Source organism: Blennius ocellaris (assembly GCF_963422515.1).
Source record: "Blennius ocellaris genome assembly, chromosome: 21".
Classification (NCBI taxonomy): Eukaryota; Metazoa; Chordata; class Actinopteri; order Blenniiformes; family Blenniidae; genus Blennius; species Blennius ocellaris.
In genome coordinates this window covers 18,413,886-18,429,458 of record NC_137670.1, presented here as the reverse complement: position 1 = coordinate 18,429,458, position 15,573 = coordinate 18,413,886, and the positions used below count along the sequence as shown (strand labels likewise).

Sequence of the window (15,573 nt, the reverse complement as noted above, 5' to 3'; positions counted from 1 at the left end):
TTGCCACTTTTTACCAAATATAATCTATGCGGAACGTTAAAACTTAAAAACAATAAATTCAAATGAGTTCAGCAAAGTTTAAATACTGTACTTTAGGGTGCAATAATATCTCAGAACTTCAATTTTAGCTTTAAAAAAAAAACCCAAATATTTTACTATCTGTAGCCATTTTTATAATTCAGCCATTGCAGCTATTTTGCCTTGTTTTAAAGTTGTTTTTTTTACTTGAGGTTGAATACTGTTAAAAATAGTCTGAATACTATAGAATAAAAATGTATATTTACATATATTTTAAAAAGCTTTGGTGTGTCTATACAGAGGGGCAACACATGGGAATAGGTTTCCATATAAAATACCAAGTAAAATGACGCTATAGTCAGAAAAACACACCCTAAAAACAAAAAATGCCCAAAAGGTGGTTCAGGACAGATGAAACTAAAATCCGATCAGATCGGACCAGCCATATAAACCATACCTTCTCTAGGACATTTGAGTTTTATCATATTGTGAGTTTTCTCTTCTGCCTCTGAGACTAGAGACACTTGCATCTATGCAAAGTACTGATGACCTGAACATCACAAAATCACTGAAAACTAGATTTAAAGAAGTAAGAGGATATGTATCGCAGCAAAAACTGAGGAGTAAATCATCAATCGCTGAACATCTAAATGAATTTCTTTTCTGAGAATTGTAAAAAGAAGTACAAATGTGAAGAAATCACAGCGACAGCAGGAGAAACTTTGCAACCAAATAGCATTGCTGCTGATGTTCAATAACATTTAAAATGTTATTTAATATCCTAATTAAACCAGCCAGGCAGTTTCCTCTACTGCAAAAAAAAAAAGAGAAAGTTATGCACTGAAATAAGTCCAGAAAAACAATCCAGATGTGGTTTTATTTAATGCAACGTGAACCTTTTCACATGCACAAAGCCTTTATAATCACTATACACAGAACAGTTTGTATTGCATGGACAGTGATTTCCATCACTTAAATATAGCTCACAGTAAAAAAAAAAAGGAGCATTGAAATGGCATTCCAGCACCAAACAGACGACGTCATTCAATATTCTGCTAGAGTTGCATGTGAGAGTCAGAAAATGTCACGGGGGACTGAGAACCTACTGGAAACTCTGAAGAGACTTCCACTTGGCAACCGGCGCACGTAAACACTGCAGGAAAGACGGCCGACGGGTTTTACCGGAGTGAGATGACTTTAGCAGATCACTGGGAAATCAAACTAAAACGGGACAGCTTCCGTTTGCACAGAGTCGAAAGTGTTCAGAACGCCGTGGCGGCTGCCGCCTCGTGAGATCCAGGGCGGCTCCCGCGTTCCTCAGTCCTGCATCAGTTTCCTCTTGACAGTTGAACTCTCGGATGAGAGGTGAACGAAAAGAGCCCCGGCGGCGGTCCGAGCCCGCAGCTCGAACAGGTCGTAGTCGTGCGCCCACTCCACGTTTCCCCAGCTTCGAATCTGAGAAGACGACGGGTAGAATCACTCAACTGTCTGCAGAGGAAATGGGTGTGGATGCGTGTTGGACTCAAACAAGCAAAACTCAGACTAAGAAAGGCTAAAATCAGGTTCTGCCAGATGATTTACGGAGAAAGGAGGAACTGAAGTGGATATTTTCAATAGTTTTAAGTTTTTCTGTGTTGTGGCGCAAAATACTAAATTATCAATATTTTGGAGAAAAACAATTGTACCAAAAATGACTACAATATCAACATCAAGTCAATTTTAATAAAGTTTCTGGTACAAAATACAGTAACAAGGATTGGAGCCTCTTGTGGAAAGCTTTTAAGCTATAGGCCTTATATTTTACACCCCGGATGCAGAGCCACTTTTGTCCAATAAAAATGATAAAATAAAGTGTATGGAACAACTCTAAAGGTACCAGGTATGACAGTGAAACTCTTTATTCTGACATTTCATTGCTTTCCTCGGGGTAAATCGTTTCTTTGAATTAAACCATTCACATTTAACCTCGTCTCCACGTGGAGGCAGTGAGCTGCTGCAGCTCAGCGCCCGGGGAGCTGCTGCGGGATTTGAACCTGCAAACGTCTGAAAAACAAGCTTCAAAGCCACCAACACCCGCGGCTTCTTATTGGCTTTGCATCACGGGAGCCATTGGCCAAAAAGGACGGTCCCATACCTGATACTCCTCCTCCAGCCGGGAGAGCAGCACCGCCTGCTCCACACTCAGATGCCTGTCAATCATCCCCAGTGACAGAACCACAGACTTCAGCTGTGTGATCACAAACTCCAGTCCTGCAGCAGGAGGAATCACGGTGATGTCAAAACAATACTTCCTGCGGGGGCTGAATCCCTGCAGTGGCTGGGGAGGGTTTTACCCGTCAGGGACCAGAAGTTGTAAGAATGCAGATGTTGGCGGAACGCGTCTCTGGTCTCCTCTGGAATCTCCGGACCCAAAATGCTTGAGGACGAGCCAATGGTGACATCATATCTGCAGACAGGTGTGGAGAAACAAAGGTTAAGCGAATCATTTCATGCAGGATCTTAACTGAGAACATGTTGTTGTTACCGGTTCTCAATCCAATGCAGCACAGGGTCCCACTCGTTCCTCTGCAGCTCCACCAAACCGTGGGGCTCGTCCACTCTGTAGCTACACAACAAACACAACGTTATTAACAACATTATCATCCATCACTTCACTTTATCGCCTTCTTCAGTCAGTAAGAACAGAAATGTCCACTTTTAAAACACTGACACAGTCCTGGACAAGACTACCAAACATTTAGTTATTTTCATCCATGTGTTATTAATGAAACAGTCAATCATCTGTTTAAAATGTACTGCCCTCTTAGAGGTTTTCCTTTTGGGAAAAATATGACAATTTCTCATTTTTATTTTCAACACTAATATCAGCCATTTCCCACTCACTGGGTATGAAGTCTTGTCATTTCTTTAGCTTTTTTTTTGCTTGTGTCACTGAAGTCAGTGTGTGTGTGCCATTGAAAGGGTTAAAATCCAAACTAACAATAATATTTGATAGTGATCAGAACTGAAGTTTTTCAAAACCCCCCCAAAAAAGCAAAAATCATTATTCCGTACTGTTTTCATAGCAGTTTAATAAAGAGGGAGTGTTGTACTGGATCACAGAAGAGGGTAGTAGAAACAATGCTACGCCAAAACTAATGATGAATAAAGGTCAATACTTTGACAAATATTTAACACAATCAAGACTGATTAAAATAAAAAATTAAACAATTCCCCTTCCATCCAACATGACGTTTGGGAAAAAAAGGTCATTTCGGTGTATTTTTTCTTTTCAACATAAAGAGCAAGTAACATCAAGTAATCAAACTGACATTTAAGGGGTTAAATAACTGATTTTTTAAAGATTTATGTAGAAAGAGGAAGAAAAAATGTTGTTTTATAGTACTGTTCATCTTTTACGTAAGTTCGTAAAGAGATTCTGTTAAGAAATGCAGCCAAAATAACGGACAGATGAAGGAAAAACAAAATCTACCCTAATGAACAAAAAAGTCCAAAGACTTGTAACCTTTGACACCATTAAATGAGCGTCAAAAGAAATAGAGCAGAGGTCAAAGCAACACTGGATGAACTGCCATCAACAATGAGAATATAGAGCATACCACACGGTGTCGGTCTCCAGAAACTTTAAAGCAGCGCTGATCATCTGGTCCTTGTTTCGCTCGGTGGGATTATCCAGAGCCGTGTTGCACAGTGTGGTCTGCCGGGAGAAGTTCACAATTCATATTTGACATATCTACAAGTTGCATAAAACAAACGTGACAAAGATTTAAAGTAGAATTTGTAAACGGTCATATGTTGTTTTAGGAAAAAAAAGCCTTGTCCCAGTTAATGCTGGAGGACATTCGGCCTGACTGGACTATTGTAATCAGATGTCGTCTGTAAAAGGTACAAGCCTGAAAGTTGGAATTATAAATACAGTGAATCTAAAACAAAAATCCTTTCTTTAGCCATGTAGTTGAATGGCATTTATCAGATACCCCCAAACACATCAAACTGTACAGAAACAGAAAATAACACTTCATTAATTGATGTTGTGACACAAAATTAAAATGAGCATTGAACATTGTTATTAATGGTTAACAATGTAAAGGCTTTATGGAGCCACTACAAAGAGAAAAGAAGCCCCATGTGGGTTGAGGGCCATTGGTCAATAGCTGCACTGGACTGTGCATTGATAACAAGATCGATTAAAAACAATCAATGATCAAGTCCAATGTACAAATACAGCAAGACTATATTAACAATTACCAATAAGAGGCAAGGTATAAGTATCATTCTTTATTTAAGGTAACCACAAACTAGTGGAATGTCAATTGATCCAGAGGCTATTATACATCCAATATAAAATATTAATGTAACAAATGTTTTTTTTCAGATTATAATGATAGTTTAATATTTTAACGATGTAGTCACAGCAACATCTCATGTGATTTAGAGAATCTTTTCCCTGCTGGTTGACAGGAACTACTTCCACTTGTATGAATACTTTTCGCACAGCTGCAATGAAACTATACAAGTAAAACAACCAAATACACGATGAAGGTGACAGATCACGAAGCAGAGTAAAAGTTTGTAACCCTCAAAACAGCTAGGATGCAGATCTTGGTGTCAATTCAGGGATATAATTTTTGAATAAGCTATTTTTCTATTCAAATGGGAGTGAATCATTAAGTTGATGGACAATGTGTTGGTTCTATTCAGTGCATCACTGAAAAGAAAAACTTCAGTATTGCACATCAGGAGTATAAAGGTCAAAGTCCGCACCAGATGCATTGTGTAGAACTTCAGGGTCTCTCTTTGAGCATCCCACTCGGTTGCCACGGCGATGGCCAGGGCTTCATTAGGCACTGTGAACAGTTTCCCACCTGGAGTCTTCAGTTTCCTTCTGTCCAGGTTTATCTCAAATAAACCACCTAGAAGATCCATTGAACACACTGGATTATTGTTATATAAAGGTTTGTTTTATGCATGGGTACAATAATAAATATGTATAATTCTCATATCAAAGCAGGAAAGGGAGTGAACTTATTTCTGGGTTCAACAGTGGGGATCATTATAAATTAACGGATTATCCTAAATATCTGAGCACAATTACTTAAATCAGACACAATTCATGAAGAATGTACTTTTTAATATACTGTTCACGCTTACCTTCACCTTGGGATATGGTAACGTCTTCATAAAACTTCCTTCTCTCTGGTTAACAAGAGAAAATAACGTTGAGTGCATTAATGGTTGGTGGGGGCAGAATTTTTACGAAATGTGAAACTCTTCCTTACCTGCTGTGGCTGTGGAGTATTTAAAACCAGCTGCTAAAGGCTGCTTTCCTGGGCATACTTCACAGACAGACAGTAGTTTCCCAAACTGTCTCTGGATCTTAGCAATACTCCTGAACATAGTGGAGACCAGGTGGTGTTTCCAAGCTACAAATGAAGCAAATCTGACTGTTTGAAATAATTCTTCATTTAACAAATTGAAGCATGTGGTGCCTTTTCTATTCTTGTTCCCACCGTAAGGCCGAACTCTCCGCGTTTCTATTTTTCTGCTTCACAATTTGTTGTCATCTTTTCTCTCGTGTTCAAAAACACGCGTATGACCTTCCTGAGTGCTTGACAGCGCCGCGGACTCTTCGGTTATGGGATACGTAGTTTTTTCGATACCTTCGCTCATACTGTCACAACTGGATGGAAACTACAAAAGAGTTACAGCATTACTTCCGCACTCTAAACCAATGAAATTTCAGGATGTTGCAAGGCTATGGTGGGTCAACCAATGAGAGGAGCGTATGCTGACGGCCGCGTCACAGTCCCCTCACTTTGGTGGGAGCCTGTTGGTGCCAGGCAAACTGAACTGTGGCGGTATTAAGTGGACTTTGGATGTCGCTGGGCCTCCTCAGCCCTCCTTCACTGTTTCGTAGACACCGACAGAGTGCCCAGCCAGTCGGCCATTGACTGCGGTCGGCGCCCATCCAGCGAAGCGGGAGCCATGCCTGTCCCTGCTGGATACCTCAGCGAGTCCCCCGCCGCGGCCTTCTCATCCTCGGCCTCGCTTATTCCGCCGCCGCCTATCAACACGCAGCAGCCCGGTGTTGTCACTTCGCTTTTGTACAGCGGCTCCAAGTTCAGAGGCCACCAAAAGAGCAAAGGGAACTCGTACGACGTGGAGGTGGTGTTGCAGGTGGGTGGCAGTGCGGCGGGTGGAGATGTCTGGGGCATTTGGTGATCTGTCAAACGGGCGGTGGGATGATTGACAGCCCCGGCCTGTCCCGGAGCAGCTCGCCCAGCTAGTGGATGGAGCCGAGGCTACCACTGTACCAAACAGCCCTTTTCAGCTCGGAGTAGCTTCTTATTCCTCTTGTATCAAACCATGAGTTAATGTCACAGAAATTCAACTGGAAAGATTAAAGTAATTTCGCATTTTACTGAAGTTAATATTGACATTGATGGCTTCTCTGGATGACAACATGCAGGATTTGAAAGTACATTGAAATGTAGTGAACTCCAATGCTGACCATACCTTTCCTTTGAAAGCATGTCACTATGGAGGATTCCTACCTGTGTGGATACCTGAAGATAAAAGGCCTGACGGAGGTGAGGGGATTTGTTTTTAATGGGTTCAAAATAAATGTAGAAACTGAGAAAAACAACAAATTTTTCGACTGAAACACCTTCTTATGGCTTGAAAGATGTTAAACATTTGTCTTACTGAATTGATTAATCCAATTTCATTCGATTTTAACAAGTGTTTAATGGCAATCACTCCAATTTCTGATGTATACATGTTTCCCTTATCATTAATCACCATTTCAGAAAACTACAGACGTCCCTGCTTCTATGAATATGTCAAATCAGTTTCTATTCTACGTATAGCTATAGTATTTCTTGTCTGTATCTCCTTCACATACATTAAACATGCAGAACAAGACTCGCTGAAATTGGAGCTTAAAATAAACTGACGTCCTAATGATGAGTTATTGGCGCCTTTAGTTTTATCGCCAATGTACATGAGATTAAAGTGACAAAAGTAATCACATATTTCCTCTCCAGAGGAAGTGTAATTGGTTTTCTCAGGTTTGAAACAAGTCATTCTTGGGAATCACATGTGTTTGTTTGGAAAACAAAACGTCTCGTTGTTTTCTTTTTCTTTACGTAGGAATATCCGACCCTGACAACATTCTTCGCGGGAGAGATAATCAGCAGGAAACGGCCATTTCTCACCCGGAAATGGGACGCGGATGAGGATGTGGACCGTAAACACTGGGTAAAGTGAAGACCTTTTAACTTGTACCGTAGTGTGAAGCTCGGCCACTTTATCCTGACGTCTTCCCGTTTCGTTTTGATCCCAGGGCAAGTTCCAGGCTTTTTTCCAGTATGCAAAGACGTTCAACTCTGATGACTTTGACTACGAAGATCTGAAGAACTCTGATTATATTTTCATGAGGTGGAAGGTAAAGATGCTGCCCAGATGACGGTTGGTCGTCTCTGCTGCCGTAAGGCCCTGCTGATGTGATCTCTGCCCCCCAGGAGCAGTTCCTGGTCCCTGACCACACAATCAAAGACATCAGCGGCGCTTCCTTCGCTGGATTCTACTACATCTGCTTCCAGAAATCCACAGCAACAATTGAGGGCTACTACTACCACCGCAGCTCTGAATGGTAACTCCACACGACTGCCTGCCGCATGAGCTTAAGTCAATCTAGGAATAAGAGCGGGCAGGCTCGTTGCTGAAAAGTTGCTGGATCAAATCCCAGACCAGCTGGAACGTCTGAGCAGAGAGGAAGAGTTGTTGTTTTCCAGTGTGATTGAGCTTCAAGTCTCATTCTGTATTTTCTCTGCCGGAGCTTCTGAGATACCGTATTTTCCGCACTATAGAGCGCAACTGAAAATAAGCCACACCTGCAAAATCTAACCAAAAAACAACATATAAGCTGCACTTGACTATAAGCCGCAGATGTCCACGTTGTAACAGGGCAGGCATTTCACTACAGGAATGCAGGGATTGATCCTATTTTCATCAATTCTCACAAATCTGTCTTTCATCGTGCTGGAAGTTCCTGCACACTGCAGTGTGTTGTGCACCGTACGCCTGCAGACAGACACGGAGAGACGGATACATAATCATCAAGCGATTTATCTCTGTTGATAAAGTATTTTATCGGTTATTTGCCGACTGTGAATCTGAGGAGAAAGATTTCACAGCCACAGATGCAACACGCCGGCTTTCCGATGCACCTGAACGCAACATTCACAGCCGCAGACAGACAGAGAGACACAGACAAAGAGAGACACAGACACATAATCGTTTCATCTCTGTTGCTAAAGTATTTTATCAGTTATTTGCTGATTGCGATTCTGAGAAGGAAGATTCCTCATGCCACGGAGTCTAGTACGCACCTGAACGCAACATTGGCGGCAGTCAGCTGCTGGAGCTTGAGACAGCGGGAAGACGAGCTCACCAAGAGCAGAAATGTCACTTTTAAGGCTAGTTTTGGAGACGCTAAAAACAGCAAGTATGTACAGGCGGAAGTAGAATCTGGCGGCATGAAGCCCGTTAACCCGTAACAATACATACATTAGCTGCATTGTGTTATAAGCAATGGTTCAAAGTGTTGGAAAAAAAGTATTGAGCTTATTGTCTGGAAAATATGGTAATTGTCAGATGAATGTTCCTCTTTAAGCAGCTCAAGGTTAAAATGAGTAACTTTATAAGAAGGAAGTGGAATAATCCACCTTCGTTTGATGCATGCGATTCCTGCAGCCACAGTTTATATAGGAGCCAACTGACACCTGATTGTACTCCACATTGAAGTTTTTAAATTCTTTTCATGTTCCTTGGTATTTTCACTGAGCTCCTGTTTGTACAAAAACCCTGTTTTATCTTTTAATCCTGTTTTCATTTCAGTTTTCTGTTTCCTCATGTCAAGCTTTTGGAAGAAGATTTAGATGTCGTTCCACAGAAAAACCTTTTATAGTCACAAATAATAATGATACCAGTGTCGATGTATAAAAGAGAATGGACATAAGAATATCAAAACATACTGTTGTACGTCAAAAGTGAACGGTCCAGCTTTTCACTGCTGATGTTTTCACTTGAAAAAAAAACATTGTCGCGTAAACAATCTGATGTTCTGATAAAGTAAACACTACTAAATAAAGGAAAATGTGGATCATTTGATATTTTCACCTTAATGATATAGCTATAATGAAGTTGAAATAAATACCTTGAACATTTAGTTATGGATTGTGAAGCATCTGTTGAGATTAACCTGATTATTCTGATTTTTTTTAATTCTCGTCTGTGATCGTCACATTATGCAAGTTTAACGATCAAAAAGTTGTGCAATATCGCAAAAAAAACCCCAAAAAACAACCTACCAGTTTGCACAGAGTGCCCTAATCACTGATCACCACCACAAAATACTCTGCTGCAGACGAGGCAGTTAACAATAGAGGATGTTTGCTATGTACAATTATTCTATTCAAATCATTTTTTGAGCTTTTACCAGTGAAATCAAAGCAAATCTCATAATTGGTGAATGTGATTCTAATTTAAGGTGTTCTCTATTATACAAAGTTCCAAAATAAAGTCCACTGTGAGCTCTTTTTATCACGTGTTGGTGTTGCACCATACAGAGAAAAGCATCACGTGGACGTCGAGGGTTTCCATTGAGCCTGATGTGTAAATGTGTGACGTGTTGAACGGGAGCCGCTCAGTCACGTCTTTATCGGCGGTTGTGGCGTGTTGCTGTAAGCAGGAGGAAACTTCGGCGCTGAGCTGCACCGACACAAACACTGGAAACCGACCAAAGCTTTGACCGTCTTGTAACTCTCAGCTGTTGTGCCCTGCAGGTACCAGTCGCTAAACCTCACCCACGTCCCCGAGCACAGCGCCGCCATCTACGAGTTCCGGTGACCCCGGCCCGGCATCGTGGATCTTTCTTTTGTTGGACTGAGACTTGAGGCAAAGCAGAGGTCTGCAGATGCTGCCGAGGAGGAACCGGGCGAGGAACCGGGGAACGACGTGGGACGAATGAGAATCTGGGGGGGGGGGGGGGGTTTGTTCTTCTTGGTGGAACACAAACTTTGACACTTTCTAACTGCGTGGATGGACAAACAGGACAAATGAATGTATGTGTATTGAAAAAGGACGGGCGTCCCGACGCGCACCTCCTCTCTCATCCTCGGTTTTTTTGACGTCTGGCTTTTTATACGCTTGGCACAATTCTTCAAGAACCTGCTGAGGCCCAGCCGGGCGTGCCTGCAGGGTTTTCCCCGCCGTCCTGCTTCAGCTTTCGTCTGGCTGCGAGCGACGTGAACACACGAGACCACCGTGGACAAGGATTCCTCCCGGGGAGTCGCCTCTGAGAGACAGGGGGAGGACAGGAAGTCTTGATGGAGAGGCGTCTGTGTCGCGGCGGCACGCGCTCACATTTTAGAATCGGAGCTTTAAAGCCCCGACGCAGAGAGACAGTATTTTTAGGCTGAGCTGGTTCTTCGTTTGCCTGCCAAGAGTATATTTTATTATTTTTCTTTAAAGTGGCGGACATTGAGCGGCACTTTTCAAAAGGCTACAATCAAAAGTGACAGTGAAGAAGCTTCCCTCTGCCGTCTGGAGCTCTGGGCGGAGAGGTTACTACACATAGGATTGCTGTGGATCTTTGCATTGAGTTACATTTGCACAAGTATGGTTATGTTACTAAAAAATGATTGCAGTTATCAACATACACTCACTTCCCAGTACACAAGCTTCAAAATGACAGATGTTTTGTTTTTTGACTGAATTTGAATGGTTTTGTTCCGTGGACGGCACAGAGCCAAAACAATCGCCACGACCAGTATTGGAAACCCAAGTGTTTTTTTTTTTTTTAATTCCTGCACAGCATCAAACAAAGAGCCTTTCTTCCTCCTCGCGTGTCATTTTAAAGTAACGATCACGTCTCCTCGACTATGCAACACTTTCCAGAGAGCACTCTCCAAACGAGACCCCGGCGTCTTCAGAATTTTATTCTATCCTAATAGTATATTACAAAGATCTATCGTCATTGAAAGAAAGTATTTTTGTTGAAATTATCTACGATAACACTTCCCTCCCCGATCACGTTCCCCTCTTCCATGTGACGGTGCCATCTTTTTAAAGCTAGAGTCATATTGTAACGGATTGGAAGTGTGTTTGTCTGAGAATTGATTGATGGTGTGTGTGCGTGTGTGCGTGCGTGGTGTGTGTGTGTGTGTATGAACAGAGTTGAATATGGATTTAAAAGAAGAGGAAAAAAAAGAAGCAACATTGAGTGTGTCTTTCTTCCTATTTTCTATTTGTGTTCTAAAGAGGCTGCATCAATAAGCATCTTCACTGCCCTCTGCTGGGGGAAAGTATCCACTGCATGCCTCTGCAATGGTACGTTTTAAGGAAGTTGCAAGTGCAATACTGAGCAAATAAAAAATCATTTAGTTTTTCCCTCGTATTCAAAATGTTATGCTTTTTAATCTTAAAGCAGCAAATGCAAAGACGCTGCAGGATTGTTTTCACACGTAAGGCCCAAGAGGCTGCAATCCAAGCAACTTGTAAAGATTTCTAGGAATACACGTTTTTATTTATTTTTAACAAATTTCTTCAAAATGCTGGACACAACATGCCACTCAGCCTGTGGCAAATAGTACGTGTAGCTGTTCTATATCTACTCCAGTGGAAGAATTCTCACCTTGCATGCTGGGAGGTTGGAGTTCTATTCCTGAATGAGTTGGGTGTGAAACCAGCCTGGGCCACTGCGTTTCAGTCCAACCACTGAAGACGGTGTCACTACTTCTACTGGATGCCACTGTCCAGTTGATGATTCCCGCTGATTCCGTTTCTCTGACCGCCTCAGGAAGTGGTTTGAGTGGAAACACTTTGGTGCCTGTTCACATTCAGGACTCGCCGCCTGTGATCTGATCACCTGAAACACATCGACATGAGGTGTGACCCGAGCAGAGACCTCGGCGTGAACGCTCGCTGCTCAAAGCCACGCTGTGGATTTTCAAATCATGCAACAGTTTGTTTTTTTCTTTTTGTTTTGGGACATTTGCACCAGAAAGTTTGATTAAGAAAATGATCTTTATATTGAGATTAGTGTCATTTTCAGGAGTGACTGTCAAGTGTTGCAAAAATATAGACATTTTCATCACATAGGCTCTGCGCCACAACAAAGAGCAACTTTAAACTTTACCTGGACAGGTTATCATCTTACTTGTCTTTTGCCCCTGAACTAAAACGATGAATATGGTGACGCAAAGTACAAAGAAGAGGCAGGAGCTTCTGTTCTGGACATTAATCTGAATGAAATCGCAGTCATAAATCAAATGATGGCACACTAATGCTCAGAACATCAACGGGTACATCTCTAAAAATTAGAATATCATGAAAGTGTTCGATATTTTTTGTCACTCATTTCAGAAAGTCAAACCCATATATGATAGAGGCTCATGACAGTGAAATACTTCAAACCTTTATTTCTTGAAATGTTAATGACTTACAGATAGTGAAAACCCCGAATTCAGTGTCTCAGAAAATTAGAATATTGTGGAAAAGTTGAGTTGTGGACAGTCATGGTGTCACACCCTGATCAGTTAATGAACTGAAAACACTTGAAATGGTCTCAGTCTGGGTCAGTAGGCTACACAATCATGGGGAAGACTGCTGACTGGACACATGTCCAGAAGACAGTCACTGACACCGTCCACAAGGAGGGGAAGCAACAAAAGGTCCTCGCTAAAGAAGCTGCTTGTTCACAGAGTGAACGGATCCAAACATGTTCATAGAAAGTTGAGTGTAAGGAAACAGTGTGGCAGGAAAAGGGACGACTGCAGCCTTGAGAGGTCTGTCAAGCAAAATGCATTGAAGAATGAGCAGGAGCTTCACAAGGAGCGGACTGAGGCTGCAGTCAGCGCATCAAGAGTCTCTACTCACTGACCTGTCCTAGACATGGGGGACAAATGTGGCATTCCTGGTGTCAAGACAGTCCTGAACCAGAGACCACTTCAGAAGAGTCTCACCTGGGCTGTGGACAAAAACAACTGGACTGCTGCTCAGTGCTCCAAAGTCCTTTTTTCACATGAGAAAGAAAATTACTTAATTACAGATTACTAAGTAAAAAAAAAAAAGTGTGTGGGCTTTCACTACCTGTAAGCCTGTTGCAGAGTAGTTTCCTCATACAAGTGGGTGAAAAGTAATACATTAATTAGGTCAATGAGTTATGAAGCACACACACACTCAATTACCGTGTCACTGCAGACAATCAAAAGTAGAGCAAGTTACTTTTCAGAGTATCTGATTACTTTAGCAATACAGTAAATTGCATAGTCATAGATGAAATCATAACCCGTACTTTTTTTTTTTACTTAGCAATCTGTAATTAAGTAATTTTCTTTCTCATGTGAAAAAAGGACTTTGGAGCACTGAGCAGCAGTCCAGTTGTTTTTGTCCACAGCCCAGGTGAGACTCTTCTGAAGTGGTCTCTGGTTCAGGACTGTCTTGACACCAGGAATGCCACATTTGTCCCCCATGTCTAGGACAGGTCAGTGAGTAGAGACTCTTGATGCGCTGACTGCAGCCTCAGTCCGCTCCTTGTGAAGCTCCTGCTCATTCCTCAATGCATTTTGCTTGACAGACCTCTCAAGGCTGCAGTCGTCCCTTTTCCTGCCACACTGTTTCCTTACACTCAACTTTCTATGAACATGTTTGGATCCGTTCACTCTGTGAACAAGCAGCTTCTTTAGCGAGGACCTTTTGTTGCTTCCCCTCCTTGTGGACGGTGTCAGTGACTGTCTTCTGGACATGTGTCCAGTCAGCAGTCTTCCCCATGATTGTGTAGCCTACTGACCCAGACTGAGACCATTTCAAGTGTTTTCAGTTCATTAACTGATCAGGGTGTGACACCATGACTGTCCACAACTCAACTTTTCCACAATATTCTAATTTTCTGAGACACTGAATTCAGTGTTTTCACTATCTGTAAGTCATAATCATCAACATTTCAAGAAATAAAGGTTTGAAGTATTTCACTGTCATGAGCCTCTATCATATATGGGTTTTCATGATATTCTAATTTCTTGAGATGTACCTATTCCAGAGTAGTTTCCTCATACAAGTGGGTGAAAAGTAATACATTAATTAGGTCAATGAGTTATGAAGCACACACACACTCAATTACCAGTTCACTGCAGACAATCAAAAGTAGTACAAGTTACTTCCCAGAGTAACTGATTACTTTGGCAATGCAGTAAATTGCATAGTCATAGATGAAAACTGTACTTTAAAAAAAAAAAATGAGTAAACTGTAATAAAGTAATTTTTTTCTTTAGCAAACCGCATTATTTCCCTGCCTGGCATACTCGGATGTCAAGAGTCGAAATGTAATGGAGTAGAGATTACAAGTTACCAGAGAGAATCTCTGAGGAAATGAACTTTCTGATTTGACTGCTCTGCAGAAAACTACCTGGCAACGGGAAACTAGTTGACAGTAAAGGCTACGTGGCTGGAGGACAAGCAGGAAAACAAAACGAAGACAGAATTCCATTGTGGAGTTGCAGACATGAAATGAAGTGATGTGTTTGTTGGAATACGCCCTGTGTGAACAGTATGATTATGTAACCTGGCAAACCGCACCGTTCGGGAACATCTGGTAAACCTGTTGCTCATTTACGGTAATCATTAATTGGGGTAACTCTGGAATGAATCCAAAACCAAATCCAAGAGACACAAAATTCACCTCAGCAGGTGAATTTTAACTTTTGATCCTCTGTGTTGCAGACATGCGGACTGTCCCGAAGGGGGCAGCAGAGCAGGCGGTTTCCCGGATGAAAAGGCCAGGGCATCTTATTTCTCCACTCTTTGATTTTCTTTTATTACTATAAGGGTCAGACTAGTGCAAAGCAGGCACATGCAGATCTGCTGACCGTGGCAACTGACGGAAGAACATAAACATGAGCTTGAGCTGACGCCCTTGGTAGTAAATCTGGTTTGCATTCTACCGTCACAATGAAAGACAAAGGCTCCTGTCTTTGTGTAGAAGGCTGTCACAATTTTATCAGCTGGAAAACAAAATGCTGTCAATCAAATTTGTTGTAAATTTTCCCACAGGGATGAATAAAATATGTCTATCTATTAGGATTGCAAAGGCGCAGAACATTTCCAGAGACTTTCCATGGGAAGTTTAGCTGAGGATTTTAGAAAATATTCCAAATTAAATAAGTATGTATAAATGAACTGATTTGTCACTGAGCTGACGATGCACGTTGCCACCTGAATAAAATGACTTTAGAACAAACGTACTTTCAATAAGAAGTTTGAAAAGTCACTCAATGAGTCTACAATGAAGCACAGGTTGCTGTGTTGAGGCCTGCAGGACAGATGATCACATAGTTTAACACAACACACTACATTTTAACTCACAATTCTTATTACCTACAAATAGATCCGTCGTGATTAATTTCAGGGGATCGGAGGAGGCAATTGGCCTGTAAAGTAACTTAAATCTATATTTTAAAAACTCACCATTAATAAGGATTCCTCCTACAGTAA

At 41.7% G+C, this 15,573-nt stretch overlaps 2 protein-coding genes across 2 annotated transcripts; one reads left to right on the top strand and one right to left on the bottom strand.

Annotated features, from left to right (window-relative positions):
- Positions 1 to 876: 876 nt before the first annotated feature.
- On the bottom strand, positions 877 to 5,616 carry atpaf2 (ATP synthase mitochondrial F1 complex assembly factor 2). The gene is made up of 8 exons (XM_080516784.1): positions 5,298 to 5,616; positions 5,170 to 5,214; positions 4,783 to 4,931; positions 3,618 to 3,715; positions 2,543 to 2,623; positions 2,352 to 2,464; positions 2,153 to 2,268; positions 877 to 1,473 (listed from the first exon to the last, which is right to left on the bottom strand). Exons 1-8 carry the CDS (start codon positions 5,413 to 5,415, stop codon positions 1,336 to 1,338), a joined length of 858 nt encoding a protein of 285 aa, XP_080372910.1. The 5' UTR covers positions 5,416 to 5,616; the 3' UTR covers positions 877 to 1,335.
- A 225-nt stretch (positions 5,617 to 5,841) lies between these two features.
- Positions 5,842 to 10,014, top strand: LOC308145996 (glucose-induced degradation protein 4 homolog). The gene is made up of 6 exons (XM_080517618.1): positions 5,842 to 6,195; positions 6,549 to 6,608; positions 7,171 to 7,278; positions 7,364 to 7,465; positions 7,542 to 7,672; positions 9,867 to 10,014. Exons 1-6 carry the CDS (start codon positions 6,004 to 6,006, stop codon positions 9,928 to 9,930), a joined length of 657 nt encoding a protein of 218 aa, XP_080373744.1. The 5' UTR covers positions 5,842 to 6,003; the 3' UTR covers positions 9,931 to 10,014.
- The last annotated feature ends 5,559 nt before the right edge of the window (positions 10,015 to 15,573 follow it).

Bases quoted from the DNA above. Each gene is read 5' to 3' on its own strand.
- atpaf2 (XM_080516784.1), bottom strand. From the start codon at position 5,415: ATGTTCAGGAGTATTGCTAAGATCCAGAGACAGTTTGGGAAACTACTG. The intron at 2,624-3,617 runs GTATGCTCTATA...TTTGTTGTGTAG, and splicing joins CTGGAGACCGACACCGTGTG to CTACAGAGTGGACGAGCCCC. The intron at 2,465-2,542 runs GTAACAACAACA...ACCTGTCTGCAG, and splicing joins CTGCATTGGATTGAGAACCG to ATATGATGTCACCATTGGCT.
- LOC308145996 (XM_080517618.1), top strand. From the start codon at position 6,004: ATGCCTGTCCCTGCTGGATACCTCAGCGAGTCCCCCGCCGCGGCCTTC. The intron at 6,609-7,170 runs GTGAGGGGATTT...TTCTTTACGTAG, and splicing joins AGATAAAAGGCCTGACGGAG to GAATATCCGACCCTGACAAC. The intron at 7,466-7,541 runs GTAAAGATGCTG...TCTGCCCCCCAG, and splicing joins ATATTTTCATGAGGTGGAAG to GAGCAGTTCCTGGTCCCTGA.